The following is a 17,743-nucleotide window of genomic DNA, read 5'->3' on the forward strand; positions in this document are numbered from 1 at the left end:
ATTGAAGAAGTCTGAGAACAGCCACAAATTTTCCTTTGCTTAATGCAATCTTGAAAATATTTCAAGTATTCTGTTTTATAGGCACGCGTCCACTCTGCTTAGGGAAAATATTTCTTCAGGCACATCTTAGCATGTCAAGATTGCTTCTGGTACCTGGCACTTAGTAGGAACTGAACAGATGTTTGGCAATTGACTTGAGCTGAAGTTCACTGGGCTGCAAGGGTTGGTATAGCAGTCAGAGACCCTTGCGTCCCTCTAGGCACAGAGACAGCTCTGGAGGGCTCGGCAAGGGGGTTCTGGCTGGGTGAGGGAGGCCTGCAATCCCTCTGAGCATTGGGGTGCCGTCCAGGATCAGACCTTGGCCAGTGCAGAGCTGGAGCTGGCTTCAGGATTGGTCCCTTGTCAGTCATTTCATCAAGTAGCTTTCCTTCTAAGCTCTAAGCCTTGGTTGTGAGCCCCTTGGAGACAGGACATTGCCTCTCATCTCTGCATTTTCAAGAGCCCGTGCAAGTCCTAATGCCATAATTGCTCAGTAAATATTTTGCTCAATTGAAGGACAAAGAAAAGAAACCAAATGCGCACAAGGTTCCCTCTAGTCTCCTCGCTTCCGAGACCTGGCTGTGAGCTCATGGCCTGATCCATCCATGATTCATCACTTAAGTCATTCAGCAGCTGCAGGATGTAAGCTTCCCCCTGGCTGTCTCTTGGGCTGTTGAGAGACCTGGGTGGGTGGTGGAAATAGCCCTGGTCTGAAATGCTGTGGACACCTGGGGGCCTGTTTTTAAAATTTCTTTCAATTAAAAATTTTTTTTATTGGCTGTTTTTCCTTGCATCTGATCTTTACTTTTTTTAAATTGAAGTATAGTTGATTTACAATGTTGTGTTAATTTCTGCTGTACAGCAAAGTGTTTCAGTTCTACATATATCTACATTCTTTTTTTATATTCTTTTCCATGGTGGTTTATCACAGAATATTGACTAAAGTTCCCTGTGCTATACAGTAGGACCTTGTTGTCCATCCATTCTATATATAATAGCTTGTATCTGCTAACCCCCATCTCCCACTCCATCCCTCCCCCATAGCCTATATCTGCATCACATACTTGCTGGCAGTTCAACCTGAGTCAAGTCCCTTCTTGTTCTGGGCCTTGGTCATCGTGTAACCTTTAAGAACAATGACAGCAATACAATTTTATCCCATTTACATTTCGTGTGTGTGCGTGTGCATGCGTGTGCGTGCGTGTGCGTGTACGTACGTGAGTGTGTTTGTGAGGGTGCGTGTGTGTGCACGTGCTGGTCAGCTAATTTGCCGCAGCGTCAAAATTTTTACTCCTCTATTAACAAAGAAGGAAATATTCTGACCTAATTTCTGGCAGAGGAAAGTTCTGGAATTTCAAATCACGGGATTCTTCTTTTGTTGTTTTTCTATTGCCCCTGTGATGAAAGAAAATAGATTATAGTCAGGAAATTGTAAGAAGAGAGGGGAAAAAAAAATAATTAAGTGCATTCCTTCATAGAAACAACCACCCAGTCAGATGTAAGCAATTAGCATCTCGCACGAAATTCGAAATCTCTCTTTGCATTTCCACTGGGGTTAAACAAAATCTGAGTTTAAAGTAATCCAATTACTTCTAACTTTTTTTTTTAATGTAAGTGCTTTATTTTACAAGTGGCAATAGCATGGGGTAGAATAACCGCCCCCATCAGAATGAGGACGTGGGCACTCCCACATCAGGGAGGTCACGGCGGTGCCCTCCTTAAGCTCTCTGATTGTCCATGACATCGCTCTGTACAGCGAAGAGCATCACACCTGGTTAAAGGGGGGCTGTCAAACAAAGACAGTGCCTATGTGCTAAGGAATGTCCTAGATGCTTTCCTATGTTAATTGAATTCGGCCCCAAACTAGCAAACATCATCCGGTTTAGGGAGGCAGATGATTTAGAAATAGCAACTTGGATTAAAATAATTTGTATTGAACTTCTGTATAATTTAGTCATTTTGTGATGATATTTTCTATGAAGAGATTAACTTATTTTAAATTGAGTTAATTTGTTTAAATTCAGTAAGACATTCTATCATAAACCATCTCTCGTTCATTTCATTAGCCAAGTTTAATATACTTCCATTTCTTGTGCAGGCATTTCGTGAGCTTTATCAGACATTTAAGGATGATCCTTTCCTCCACAAATGTTCCTGGCAGCTACCTGGGTAGCTCCTCTGACCCCTTTGCCCCCCTGCTTCTCTCCCCTTGGGCCACACCTGCTACTTCTTGGTCCTTAGATTTTCTCTCCTCCCTCCCCCAGGTCTCTTCCAGGGACTGGTCCCTCTTTTTTCAAGCACCTGTTGTCTTCCTTCTTCTCCTGCATCTAACTCATGCTTCTGAGTTCAGCTCACATCACTTCCTCAGAGAAACCTTCCTTCCCCTCTGAGACGGACCCCTTCACAGAACTTGTCTGAACTTTCATTGTCCTTTGGTTTAACACGTAGCTTGTATTCATGTCTGCTAAGCTGCAGAACTGCCATCTCCATGAGGGCAGGGACTGCAGGGCTCTGCATGCCCAGGGTTTGGGTCAGTGCCCGACCTGCAGTGGATGTACATGGCTGCACATGTGAACAAAGGTCTCCAGGAAATACCAAAAGATGACTTGAGACTCTATCTCCAACTAGGATTTTGTGTGAAGCCTAATGATTGCAGCATGATAAATACAAAAAATAGTGAGTTGTTTGGATATATTTTGTCATTGTGTAAATTGATCATCTAGAAAGATGATGGCATTATTCTGTTCTTTTTCTTTTTTTTTGTTATTCCATGATTACACAATTATTTCATCATTGTATTATTTCATATATTTTATTATTTCATTTTTAAAAAAATTTATCTGTGTTAAAGCTCTAGTCGTAAATCTATGTCTGCATTCTGACTTAATTTCTAAGTTCTAAACATGAACACCTAACTATTTTTGGGACCTTTCTCACTGGTCCTCTGGTCCTCTGTCAGACCCAGGCCCTTTTCCTAGTGAGTTTTCCTAGGGAGCAGCTCCATTGCTCACATAGTTTCCCAACCAGCAGCCTGGGGACTCACCTTAAGTCTTCTCTTTCCTCTCCTCTCCATCCTCACCATCTCAACAATTTGTTACCAGGTCCTAACAATCGATTCCCGAACATCTTCTCTCTCCACTCCCATAAGTGATACCCGGTCTTAGTTCTACTTTTAGAACTAAGTTCTCTCCAGTCTGGACTTTGGTGTTGGCCCCCTAGCCACCTGGGCTCCAATCCACCCACCAAACTGCAGTAAGAACAACCATCTTTCTAATTAGCAGAATATTATTGAGTCACCTCCCTGCTTGAAAATCCTCACCACGCCTCTATTTCTGCAGGACAAAGTCCACACTCTTTACCATGATAACCAAGATCCCTGCCCCAGTGGCCTTGAATACAATTTCTGTTGTTTGCTTTCTCATTTCCTGCCACCCTCTCCCTCTGCCAGGCCCCTGCGTTGTCCTCTTTCTGCGTCATACTTTTGTATGCTCCCAGATGATTGATTCCATTTTTCTTTTGCCTCCATTGGATCTGGCAAAATACTTTCCATTCTTTAAGATTTAGTTCAAATATTAATTCCCCATGAGGTCTTCTGTGCTGCTTCCTCTTTCAACCCTTTTAGTATTTTTGGTATATCTCTGTTTTACCATTCATTCATTTGTTCATGAATCCATTCATTCATTAACTCAGCAAGTAATATCGGATCTATCTTGTGCCAGGCTGTATGCAGTCATTAAAGAAGACACATGAAGTCTGCCTCGTGAATCTTTTATTGTTGTTGGGAGATAGGCCATAAACAAGTAAATAAACAATCATATTTTTATCATATTGCCTTGTATGTGCCTTGTATGTGTTCATGTTCCCCCAGAGTAGGGGAAGGAACACAGGCTAATTTATTACACAGAGAACTCAACACATCCCAGAAAAGTGGGAAGTGCTGTAGGTTTGTGGGGAAAATGAGGTACAGAGTGTCAATGGGTGAGCCAATGAATTGTTCTTGAAATCACCTCTTACTCCTCTGAGAAAGAGCATATCACCTCACAGGAACCAGCTTCTCTTCTTAACTATACACCCAACACTTCTTGTTCTACACTTTTCGGAGATCTCTGATTTCCTTTTTCTCTCTCTTTTTTTTTTTTTTGGCTGTGTTGGGTCTTCGTTTCTGTGTGAGGGCTTTCTCTATTTGTGGCGAGCGGGGGCCCCTCTTCATCGCAGTGCGTGGGCCTCTCACTGTTGCGGCCTCTCTTGTTGCAGAGCACAGGCTCCAGATGCACAGGCTCAGTAGTTGTGGCTCACGGGCCCAGTTGCCCCGCGGCATGTGGAATCTTCCCGGACCAGGGTTCGAACCTGTGTCCCCTGCATTGGCAGGCGGATTCCCAACCACTGCGCCACCAAGGAAGCCCTCCTTTTTCTCTTTGACACCTCCCTCCTGCATGGTCAGTTGACAAAACCCATCCAGTCCTCCTTCACATGTCTTATTGCTCCATCCCTTTCTTACACCCCCTCTGAGTCTGCCCTCTCCAGATCCTCTTTACTTTTCAGGTAGATCTAACAGAAGCCAGTTCTGCGTAGTTGAATCAATACATACTGACTGTAGTGTGTTGAAGAGGGTCTATAAAAAAATGTGTCTGTCTAGAAATGGTGAATTATTTGGGAAGAGGTTCTTTGAAAATGTAATCAAGGTAAGATCTTGAGATGAGATCGTCCTGGATTAGGGTGGCTCTATATCCAAGGACAGGTGTTCTTAGAAGAGGAGAAGACATGGAGGAGAAGGGCATGTGAATGTCCCACGTGAAGACAGAGGCAGATGTTGGAGTAATGCTGCCACAGGCCGAGGAGCATCTGGAGCCACCCAAAGCTGGAAGAGGAAAGGAAGGATGCTTCCCTAGAGCCTTCAGAGGGAGCACAGCCCTCTGAATTGATTTCAGACTTCTGGGCTCCAGAACTGCGAGAGAATACGTTTCTGATGTTTTAAGCCCTGGTTTATGGTAATTTGTTACAACAGCTCTAGGAAACTAACACACAGGACATCTAACCTGTCCCAAGGTACAGAAGATGCATCAGACCCAAAGCTCAAGCAGGTCAAGACATTAGGTGTAATGATAAAAGGAAAAAGAAAGGAAAAGAAATGGGTCATATCTTTAAGTGAGGGGGTAGTCAAGGAAGGCTTCTGCAGAGTGATGAATGAGGATGTACAGGCATTTGCCAGACAGATGACATGGTGAACTGGGAGGTGGAGAGTAAGGCGGGGCAACCTATTTTGAGAGTTAAAGATGCCTGCTCCAAGCTGTCCTGGCCATTTTCCTCTAATTTCTCACCTTTACCTGTACTCCCAGGTACACGCAACATGGCAGGTACAGTCTGACCAGAACAGAAAGAGAACTACCATTTCTTCTGTTGTGAAACTACACTTCTCTAAATAAACTTTCAGATCAAGTTCAGCTTTCTCCAGAAGCTTCTCATTCTATACACTCCCATTGAGCTTGCAGATTTCTGAGAAATCACACAAATTGCTCTTAAGCCATAATTCTCTTTCAAGGGCCTGTGCAGCTGGATTGCTGACTCCAAGATCATGAATAGCAATAATGTATAATGTTATAATTATGATAATAACAACAGCTTAAAACTGAGATAAGATTTACAATTTACTAACCATTGTTTGCCAGTTCACACATATTAATCCATCAAATGCTCACAACTGTCCTATGAGGTCAGTCCTAGTCTTTCCCCAGTCCTGTTGGATTTCTTTATCTCATGCTCTGTTTATGCTCCATCTCCTGAGGAATTGCCGCATATTAGGCTCCTGAGGAAACACTCTGAGAAGGAGATGATGGTGCAGGAAGTCCATTAGGGTGAGATCTTGGGATCCGCCCCTGTGGAGGGAAGGGAAGGAAGCAGGATTGGGCACGGGGAAAAGTTGGGCAGTGCTCTTGGATTGGTATGATGCCCCTTCAGAACTACTCCAAGTTGTGGTGGGGCCTGTGTTTTGGTACTCCCAGGTGGACCAGTTAGTGGATGTGAGCTGCCCCAGGTGAGGCAACTCCATTCAACTGAGACAATTCCCAAAGGAGGTTGCTATGGCAAAACTCCCAAAGTCTAGTGTAACATCATATTGCATTCTGACTCTTTAGAGTCTGAGGTCCTATGATCAACATAGGTCTTGGCTATATTTTTCATTAGGAGAGAATGAGGATGGAAGGAGGAAGGAAGGAAGGATGTGGCCAAGGGCAGTATGATCCTGAGGGCAGGTTGTCCCCTAGGAAGGAGTGGATAAGCAAGTCAGAGAGATGCTAGTCTCTGTGGAATGTGATGAGGTGTGGACACAAAGGTTAAGAGCACACACTTGTACTTTATCTGAATAAGTCACTAATTTATCTCATCATCTCCATTTTACCCACAAGGAAGGGCAGAGTTATAATAACTCCCTCCCTCACATGTTGATTGCATGTTAGTGATCATTTTCATTATCTAGGACCCAATTCTTACTCAAATAATTAAGGAATAGCAGAGGTGGACAGCCAGAAGCACCAAGAAAGACAGTTGATATTGAAAGTATTTCAGCCAGGGCAAAAGTGTGCGTTATTAACTCACAGTTTTCGTGGGTCAGGATTGTAAGCGTGACTTTGCTGGGTCCTCTGTTTTATGGTCTCCGTTGAGGTTGCAGAGACCTCACAGTGTCAGCCAGAGTTGGAGTCTCATCTGAAACCTCAACTGGGAAAGGATCTATCTGGTCCTAAGCACATGTGATTGTTGGCGGAGTTCAGTTTCTTATGGCCTATTAGACTGAGAAGATCACTTCCTTGGTGTCTGTTGGTGTGAGGATGCCCTCAGTTCCTTGCCACATGGGCCTCCCTAATACGGCCACTTGCTTTATCAAAACGTGCAAACCAAGAAGACAAGAGGAAAGTTGCAATCTCATGTAATGTAATCACAGAGATGACGTCTCATCACTTTTGCCATCTCCTGTTGCTTAGAAGCAGTCACAGGCCTCGCTCTCAATTAAGAGGGATGGGGATGGATTATACAGGGAGGGACATAAGTACCAGGAGAAGAGGTAATTGGGGGCCACTTTAGTGTCTGTCTGCCACATAATATTGCTCCCTCAATGTAGAAGTGTGAGTAGAGGCGACAACAGTTAGTAACATTCAGAAGGTATTTGGCAAACCTGCAAACCAAATAAGCTAGAATCTTTCTGCAGCCTGTTTTACAACCTTCTGTGACTCCTGAAAATGTCAGGCCTGTTTTCAAAAGTTTTTCAGTTAATTCCAGAAGACACTGGTTCTCCAGTTCTTTGCTGTTGCATGTGAGGGGTCATTGTAATTATTTTTGCAGCAGCATGCTATACTTCTAACTCTCTTAAAATAGTCACTGCACTAGTTGTCACAAACAACTTCTCCAAGTGATGGATATCTATTTTGTTCATTCTATTTGGTCATTAAGCCAAGGGGGTGGTATGGACAAACTTCCTTCAAGCTGTGTATTCCTGCACACAGTTTCTTTTAAACCTAGGAAATGTTTAACACTCTCTCTGAGCATCTGAGGAAAGCCCAGGTTCTTGGGGATTTGACATGCCATAGCCTGGATGATGGATACCTTTTATGTGCTTGCACTGCGGAACCCAGAAAAGTTGAAGGACATACGCAGGCTTCTAGCCACACAGATTTTTTTTTTTTAAAGTTAGAGTTTGAATATATTTACATAGGGCTGATTTTCTCAAGCTCATGCAGCCTCCCCATTCATTCCCGACTCTCTTGCACTTTTAGATTGCTTGAATGAGCCCTGAAGATTTGAGCTGGTGACCTCCCCAGAAGAATTTGAGAGGAAGGTCCATTCAGTAATCAATTGACCACAGTGGAGAGTCGAAATGAGAGAGTTGCTATTACTCATGACTTTGTGATGGTTAATTTTACCTGTCAACTTGGCTAGGCTATGGTGCCGAGTTGTTTGGTCAAACAGCAGTCTACATGTTGCTGAGAAGGTATTTCTTAGATGTGATTAACATTTAAATCAGCAAACTTGGAATAAAGTGGATGACCCTCCCTAGTGTGGGTGGGTCTCATCCAATCAGTTGAAGGCCTTAAGAGCAAAGGCTGAGGTTTCCCTTCCTGAAGAAGAAATTCTGCCTCAAGGCTACAACATAGGAACCCTGGCTTAGTTTCCAGTCTGCTGTCCCATGGAATTGGGTGCAAGACTGCAACATCCACTCTTCTTACCTGCCCTATAGATTTCAGACTTGCCAGCCCCCATAAGCATGTAAGCCAATTCATTAAAATAAATCTCTCTCTCAATATATGTAAGCTTGACTAATATACTTCTAATTTAATCCTCACAACAGTGCTTCATATCAGATACTCATGTTATCCTTATTTTACAGATGAAGAAACAAAGACTCAGCACCCCGGTTATTGAGACAAACCTTGGTATGAAACCTGTTCCTTCACGGAACGGACTCCATATAGAAAATAGATGTTTCACTCCAAGCCACAGTGTCTGAGGAGCAGGGAAAGATGTACACACAGAAGACTCTTTGTCCTAAAGTGTCCCTCTAGAATTGAACACGGCTTTGAGTAAGTTTCTGCAGGAAGCCTGAGTGTGAGATGGTCCTGGCAGGTTGCCCTGGCCTCCACTGTGGGACATTCTCTCTCTCCTGGTGCCTGAGTCATAGTGGAATTTGAGTTGCCAGTGAAGACACAGTGGATGCTGTTGTCCATGGGATGTGGCCTAATTGCCTATCTGGATTGTTGCAATAAACCCATGCCTAGATATCTCATGGGAAGCTACATTTACTTGGAAGCAGACGCTGATGATAAGGCATGATTTCAAACTCTGCTCACAGATGGGGATGCAGTAAGATCCTGTACTTCCTTGTGTCTGTACACACCAGGAGATAAAAACACACCAAATTCGGAGGTGTCCCTGCCCTGCCTGACAGTATGTGTATAGTGGAAAGTGAGGGGAATGACCCAGATACAAGACAGACTTTTATTCCAAAGCAGCTTCAACGTTGGGGGCATTGCTCAGAGCCTTCTGTCTGTCTTGTCCAGTGTCTCCCATTTGTGGAACTTATAGCTACAACCTTGGACAATAATGTCAGGGACAGCCACCTGGAGAGGAAAGAGAGTTTGGTCCAGTGACCTTAGGGTTAGGGTTAGGGTTCGGGCCCTAAATATTTCACTGCCTCACTGTGTTATCTCAATCATGTTACTTAACTATAACCCGGTCATGGTTATGCCATGTGTAAAATCGGAGTTTGGGACTGGTTGGTGTGTTCCCTGAAGCATCATTACTCTGTGTATCCTGAACACTTTCCTGTCCCTGCATTAAACAAAGGGGAATAAGAGTCCTGATTCATAAGCAGATGAAAGTCTTGTGGCAAAGTCCTAAAAACTATGGCATAAGAGGGGTGTGTGTATAACATGCTTTGAGAACTTAGTGGCAGAATGAATTAACTTAAGGGTCCTGTGCTCACTGAAGCTCCCTAGATCTTTCGCCTGGGTCTCAAGAGCTCCTTGTCAGTTTCCTTGACATCAGTCCCTTTCTACTCAAAGATCCTCTGCTAATTTTATCTCACCCATCATTTCAACTCTCCAGTTTTGTTTTACAAACCTATGTTCCAGGCAAACCGAACCTCTTGCTACCTGAAACACAGCACACTGAAACTCTCTCTTCTCATGTGTTCTCTTCTACCTGAGATTCATTTCTCTCTCTTTCTCTTCTCCTAACTTTTCCATATCATCAAATTCTCCTTGTTCTGCTGGGCCCAGCACAGATACCATCTTTTCCAATTATGTTTTCCAAATGTGACTAGGCAGATGTCCTAAGTCCCTCTGTGAGCTAGAACGGTGCTTGTTCTCTATCTTAGTGGATGGCAGCCATGTTTCCTAAGCCCCCAGCCCATCCTGGACCCGGCCCCTCTCCTCTTTGACAGCTCCTGAAAGGCTCTGTCCCATGGTCTTGTGAACAAAATCCTCTCAGACTTAAGTCCTCTACTGAACTGAATTGAAATTGAGCAGTGGGCCCTGGCGCCATCCTTCAGTCAAATATTTATTGAGTAGCTATTATGTGCTGGTTATTGTCTTATGCCTGGAGACACAGGTGGACAAGACACAAAAGGTCCTACCCTTGTGAAGCTGGCAGCCTGTGAGTGGGAACCAAGCTAATGAGCAAGAAGCTCACCTCCTCTGTCTTTCTTTCTTCCCCACGGCTTCCTATCTTTGTTGACTCCTGATTTGAATGGCTCCCTGGCTTCAGGACAGTCCACCAGGCTCTTCCCTGAGTTTCCCTTTGTACACAGCTATGACAGCTACCCGTAGATTCATACCTGGCCAGCTACCTCTGGGCTTCCTTCAGGCCTCTGGGAGCCGCTTGGGCTGCACTTCTTCTTCCCGATTCTCTGGACTCAGGAAGAGGCTGTGGGTTCTCTGATGAAATGGATCAGGCTTCAGTTTTCAGGGGCTACCACCTCCGTGATCATGATCGGTGTGTACATCCCCCCACCAAAGCTCTTAATTCCTGCTATTCCCCTCACACAGACTAGCAGCAAACAGTTTCTCATGAGAAGATCCATATATGGAGGCAGGAATCTCTGGAGGGAATTACTAATTCTTGCTTATTAAGGCAGAAAATGGAGCCGGAATATTCTAGCATAGACCAGCTCTGCCTGTGGGCTGCAGGTGCAGAGTGGAGGGTGGTGTCTGAATGTAACTCTTTGCTCTCCCAGAGTTACAGCTTCAGAGAGTCCCAGAGCATGGGGCTCCATGCTTGGCGTCGCCTCTGTGCTCTAGAATCTGCAGTCCCTTACGCATATCATCTGCTTGAACCTGTTAATGTTACAGATGAGAAAACTTGGGCCCAGACAAGTAAAGTGGCTTGCCCACGCTAACCAGAGGCTGACACAGAAGATTCTGGATCCGCTCCTGTTTCCATGCGTGGTGCCTGAGGTCCCTTTCATTTCGTCTGGGCTTCCTCAGTGCTTGTCTTCTAATTAAGCCTCTTTGTGTGCCTTCTAAATAAAATCTCTTTTTCTTTTGAATCTCCTTGAGGCCAGAAAGACAAAAGAAAGATAACCTAATTTAGAAAACAAGAAAGTAATCCTGAATCCTTTTATGTTCAGGTTTCAAGAAACCCTATGAAACCTTTTCTCCTGTTTTTTTTTTTTTGGTTGTTGTTGTTTAAATTTTGATTCAGCAAAAGGAAACAAATGAACCAAGAAATAGAAGCCTTACATATCTTTTCAAATGCTTTCTCCTTTTTCCCCCCACCTCTGTCTTGATTGTCAGAGGATGTAGCTTCTAATAGGCCATCAATGTATGTAATGAGCAAACACAATAACAACAGTGAATTACCCTTTTTATATGTCCATAGATGTATTCATAGTGGAATTTAATTTATAGATGGTCATGCCTGAAAGATTCTGGATGCATGATAGAAAGCAACAGGAAAAAGCAATATGTTTATCTTTTAAAAACCTTCAGAACAAAAACTCGATGTGTGCCTGGTTAGTACACACTCCATAAAAACCCAAGAGTAAAAGGGTGGTCGGCAGGGGCGCCAGGGAGGGACCTTGTGCTTAGAATGTAGAGAATGAGGCTCCTCACGACAGTATCTTTTCCTCCATCTCCCAGTCCAGCACTTCCTGACTCCAGAGGGCCAAGAAAAAGGAAGGGAAATCAAGGCACAGAAGGGAAATGGGGTGAGAGAGGAGGAAGTTTTATAATGTGACAGTTCCTGGGCTTGGCGTCGCCTCTGTGCTCTAGAATCTGCAGCCCCTTATCAGTAATCACTCTACTTCCATTACATCATTTCTCCTTTTCTTCAACCTGTCTGCCAAGCTGCAGCTGGAGTCCTCATTCTAAAATCTGGTGTTTCCACTGCCTAAGGTTACAGTCTATGTTTTGAACGTGGCACATAGGCCTCTCATGGTCTGGTCCCTGACATTCTCTCCACAGTTCTCTCTCTACAGCCCCATCTCTGCGCCCTAATGGCAGCTGTCATGCACCATTGGCCTGTCCTTGAATGGGCCTGACCCCTCAAATCTCTGTCTGTATGCAGAGAAAGTATAAACATCTCCAACTTTCTACACGAGGTCCACGGATGAACACAGTGCCAGGTCTCGTTCCACACACATCTTGTTTTATCCTCTCAGCAACTGAGTGTTGACAGAACTCAAGGACCCTGCCCACATCTCTCAGTGAGAAGATGGCATTCCTGTATTTCCTGCTCTTAGTACGGAGCCCCACCCACAGGAATGGTTCAACACAGCTTGGAGGGACGTGACAGAGCTGAGCTTTAACACCAGATCTTTCCATCAGGGTCCTGGTGAGGGAGCATGAGTTTGAAATCAGGAATAGTGGACAAATTGACCTAAAATACTACTTAGTGTTTCAACCACTTTCCTCAATTCTTCCTGTTGATACATTATATTTTACAGGTGGGAAAATAGAACACCCAGAGAGGCCAAACACGTTGCCCGTGGCCACATAGCTATAAGTGCCCAAGCTGGGATTCAACGTCAGGCCTGTCTGACTGAAGGACCATTTCTTTCTAGTACATCGTGCCAGGATTCATGGAAATGGGGGGTGAGCACGATCCACGATCCCAGATTTACCCTGGAACTCACATGCTGTCCATTGTACCCAATTGCTTTCCCACGTTGATGAGCTCTGAGCCCCAGCAGAACTATCTTAACATATTGTCTGGTGACACTGGTTTCCAAAGCACTTATCAAAACACAATCAAACATGGAAAAGTCAGGGTGGAATCTAATTGCTATAACACATCCTCTTATCTGTGCTTCCCAGGGACTCTTTAATGGCATCACTTAGCACTGGGAGGTGTTTAGATTTTGCTATATTTTGAGAACATTGTGAGAATTAAATGAGAGAATGCATGCGAAACACTTAGTGCTTGAATCCAATACTTCCTCAATAAATATTTGGGCTGCAAATCTTTCTCAAAATTAATTCAACAATACGTTTTTTTTCCTCTGAGTGCAGGATATGGGCCAGGGATTGCTCTTGGTGTTGGGATATATCAGTGAACAAAATAAAGATTCCTAACTTTCCTGGAACAAAACAGAAAAGGAGTTTTACCCTTGTGGGGGAGAAAGCTGACAAGCACCATACACAGAAAGACATGTGGACAGGTGTGACTATTCCATGGGGTGGTCAAGGTGGGCTTCCATGAGGAGGTGTGCAGGTGTCAGCTCTGGGGTATCTGCAGGAAGAGCAACCAGCCCCAGGGATGGCTGGGGTGAAAACCTGAAGACAGAAGGCCAGTTGAGCAGTTGAGTCAAGGTGAGGGGGTCAGCATGGCTGAAGAGGACTGAATGCAGGGATGGATTGGGAAGACCATCCAATGGCCTTTTGGTGAATGAGGTCAGATGGGGTGAAGCATTAAATTTTTTCTCCAGCCGAAGCCTGGGTGAGATGTAGGCAGGGGCCTAGTGGTGGGGAATTTGTGTGGGGTATTAGTCATCTTGGGTGTATGGTGTGTAGCACATTGGTGAGTGACTCAAATAATGGTAAACACTGTCATCATGAAGAAGACAGGTGCCCTGGGTATGTGAAGCTTATTTACAGAGGCTCCTGGAGCTGAGCTGCCTGTCTTGTTCTGCAGACATTTCTGATACCATGTGCCCCCAGGAGCCCCCATCAGAAGACTCCTGCTTGGCACAGAGCTCTAATTTTCCAGGAAGTTGAATATCATTGGAGATAAGCACATGAGCTTTGGAATCACCTAAGTGACAGTGCCTCCTTTTCAGCCTAGCAGTCCAGTTCGTCCCCAGTCAAAATGCGGTCCCTAGACCAGCAGCATCCCCCAAGAGCTTGCTAGAAATGTAGAATCCCAGGCACCACCTGAGCCCTACAGAACCAGTATCTGCATTGTACCAAGAGGCCATGGGATCTGTGTGCACTTCAAGTGGGATAGGTTTAATGTGACCTTGGGTAAGTGACCTGATCCCTCTGTGCTGCATTTTCCCCATCTGCAAAACAAGGTGGATAAAAACACTTCCATCATAGAACTGTTATGAGAATCAAATGAGCTAATACATGAAAAGCCTTGTTACTTACTATTGCTTGTCACGTGTATGCATTCTCCTAATCAGGAAGGTCATGTGGTCACTATTAGCTCTGGGCACAGAACTTGGAAATGATAGTGACGGAGATGGGAAGAGTGAATGGGGGCCAGTGCAGCTGTCTGTGCATAGAGCCCCGGGAAGTATGAAGGGGGAAAACTAGGGTGCAAACTTTTAGTTACTGAGCAGGTTTACTGTCTTGTCACAGGGCTGGTCACTTTATCAATCCTCACAGTGATACTATGATGAAGGCATGACCATCCCCACTTGAAAACGAGAGGAATGATCTCGAGGTCAAACAACTTTCCCAAGGTCATCTAGTAACTGTCAGTGTTCAGAGAAAGCCCTAAGTCTTTAAACATAAAGTCAGTAATGACGGGACCTTCCACACACGGTGATGCACTGGAGTTGGCCCACACTACACAGCAGAGCTGAGTGTTAAAATGTTAAAAATGTCATGAATTTTGAAAGCCAGCTGTTAACACAGTCTTCTAAAAAAATTAAATAAAATTACAATTGAATACACATATTAAAAGCAAATGTAATAAATACTTAAAATGCATCATTTCCTAATTATTTTACCACACTTTACTACTACCTGCAGTCTTGGTGCTATTTTTGTCTGTCATATCTGTAGGATGGAAATATGTTACTGTGCATTTCATGACCTCACATTGGCATTGATTTTGGCCATAGTTGGAGCATATATACCACAGACATTGGCATGTGCTACAGATCAGGGTTTGACTTACTGCTTTGTTGTTAAATTAACTTAAAAAAATGATGGAAGAAATGTTGATAAAGCAGATTTAATTTAAAAGTTAGGGACTTCCCTGGTGGCGCTGTGGTTGAGAGTCTGCCTGTCAATGCAGGGGATACGGGTTCGAGCCCTGGTCTGGGAAGATCCCACATGCCTCGGAGCAACTAAGCCCGCAAGCCACAACTACTGAGCCCACGTGCCACAACTACTGAAGCCCGCAGACCTAGAGCCCATGCTCCACAACGAGAGAGGCCACCGCAATGAGAAGCCTGCGCACCGCAACGAAGAGTAGCCCCCGTTCGCTGCAACTGGAGAAAGCCTGCAGGGAGCAACGAAGACCCAACACAGCCAAAAATAAGTAAGTAAATAAATAAATAAAATAAAAGTGAGTCATGTCTGTAGTTGTACCATTGTGAATAGCACAAGAACCGAGAAGATATTTTCCAGTATTCAAAACTAATTTCGAATTCAGCAAAGAAGGTGCTGACATCATTGATGAATCAGTGAAGTTCTGGCATCCTTCTTTGTGGTTTCGCTTCTGTTTTACTCATTAAAGTAAAGGAAAATATTAATCAATATTGATGTCCGAACTGTAGTCCCTTGTCAATTGCAACCAGAGGTTGGCTAGAGATATGAGTTTAGCAAAAATCAATAAAATCATTCTGTGAGAATCAATTGGCTATATGGGATGTATTTTAAGAATACTGTATATTTGATTACTATTTGTAAATGGTATTCCATACATCTTTATATCAGTAAAATTTATAACACAACTTGTGTACATATATAAGCATACATTTTTCCCCCCAGGGAGCCGTTTGACAAACATTTACTAAAATTTACCAGAACACCACTGGCTAAGCCACCCTGAACCGTCACCATTTACGGTGTCCTAAGGCAGAAGGAGTTCAGCTTAGGTGCCAGAAATAGCTGGTATGTGGCACATCTGTGATTAGACCCTAGGTTTCAGCCCGAGTCATTGATTTTACTGTTCTGAGTCACATGTTTTTCATCTTGAAAGTGGGAACAATAATAATGCCTTGGCAGATGGGATGGGAAGCTGGTGCCCAGTAAAAGTTAATTCTATTCTCCTTTCAAGTGTAGGAACACAAAAGGAACAAAAGCCCATAGAATCATGTCGCCTTCCTCTCCTCTGCCCTCCCAAAGTGAATGTAAATCAGTGGGCTTCTGTATTCCCTCCCTAATACGTGGATGACTTCAATACTTGTTCCGCTGTGCTTCGAGATCAACCCCCCTGCCCCCAGCATCTTTGTTTATAGCTAGAGGAGCTGTTAATTCAGGGCAGATCTAAGTTCAAATACCACTTTCTTTCATCCCCCTTAAAAAAAATCTTTGTCAACTGATTTGGGAGCAAAACAGGAGAAAAGTCCAAAATTCCCTTGTGATCTACAATGTGATTACAAAGGAATTACAAGGTGTGGGCTTCCCACCGGTGGGACCACAACCTGTTGAAGTGGCGAGGCTGCTGATTGGAAACTACTTTCCTATTTTCATCTTTTTCTGTATTAGGCACTTAGTAGCTACTCACAACTCTCCAGTAAATTAAATTCTAATTAGGTAACAGTTAATGTTTGCTCAGAGCATTGCAAATAAAGACTTTAACTAGTGACTCAGGAGCCAAGCCAATCTTTTAAAGTGGAAGGTTTGACTTCCCAGTAACTTCTAATGTGTTTTTCTCCACCTGCACCATGTAGGCAGAAAAAAGAGAGAGGGAAAAAATACATTTTATACTGCTCTGGCAGGCTCATTCTGTGGTTTGAACCTTTCACATCTCTTCTGCTATGTATCCAATCAGGAGAAAAATAATAGCTTTTGTTTTTGTTTTTAATCCTGGGCTGTAAGAAGAGGTGTGAGCAGAGAGAAAGGATGAGCAGAGTAGGTTCCATATGGTAGAATCACTAGCTTTTTAGTCATGAAGGAAAGAGTAAAAGAGTTTATTCAAAAGAATCAAGATTCTCAAGACAGTTTCTTAAAGATGTAAACACAAATTTATCATATGACCCAGCAATTCCACACTTAGGTATCTACCGAGGGAAATATCCACCCAACCCAAAAACTTGTATACAAATGTCCTTAGCAGTATTTTTCATAGAGCCAAAAATGGAAAAAAACAAAAACAAAAACTAAACATTCATGAATTGGGGAATGGATAGACAAAATGGGATATATTCACGCAATGGAATACTACTTAGCAATAGAAAGGAATGAACTATTGCATATGCTACAACTTGGCCAAACCTCAAAAACATGTTAAGTGAAAGAAGCCAGACACAAGAGATTACATATTGTATGATTCCATTCAGAACCTAGATGTGAGGTTGTCTGGGGCAAAGGGCGTGGGCTGGGAGACTGGGATTAATAGTAAATGGGGACAAGAAAATTTGGGGATGATGGAAATGTTCTAAAACTGTTTTATGGTGATGGTTATACAACTTGGTAAATTTACTACAAACAAATCATTAAATTGTATACTTGAAATGGGTGAATTATGTGATATTCTACAGATAATGATTTAAAATTTAGAAAACAGTAAGTTTCTATTTAAAAGAAGGTTTAGGAGAAAAATGACATATTGCCAGCATCCTTAAACTTTGATCATCAGCGAATGTCCCAGGCTCTGTCCTTGTCCACAGAAAACCTGTGAGTAGGTCCATGCTCTGCACCACCGCTCACCTCAGCTGAAACTCCCTAAAGGCTTAGTCTTTGTGGTTGTACCTGTCGGTAGGCAAACAACCATGGACCAAGAGCTATAATTCATTCTAATAACACCCAGCTATCTCTGAAGGCAATCGCCCGGGCTTTCATGCTAAATTAGAGTTAAGCATAGTAATCAACTGTAAGGAAAA

At 43.5% G+C, this 17,743-nt stretch overlaps 1 protein-coding gene across 1 annotated transcript in view; it reads right to left on the reverse strand.

Annotated features, from left to right (window-relative positions):
- The window catches only part of CLNK (cytokine dependent hematopoietic cell linker), a 179,857-nt gene that overhangs the window by 97,288 nt on the left and 64,826 nt on the right, over positions 1-17,743 (reverse strand). Inside the window, exon 3 of the mRNA XM_030864219.2 lies at positions 1,363-1,434. Within this exon, the coding sequence (XP_030720079.2) occupies positions 1,363-1,434 (72 nt within the window). The remainder of the gene's footprint in view (positions 1-1,362; positions 1,435-17,743) is intronic.

This window comes from Globicephala melas, chromosome 5, assembly GCF_963455315.2.
Source record: "Globicephala melas chromosome 5, mGloMel1.2, whole genome shotgun sequence".
Classification (NCBI taxonomy): Eukaryota; Metazoa; Chordata; class Mammalia; order Artiodactyla; family Delphinidae; genus Globicephala; species Globicephala melas.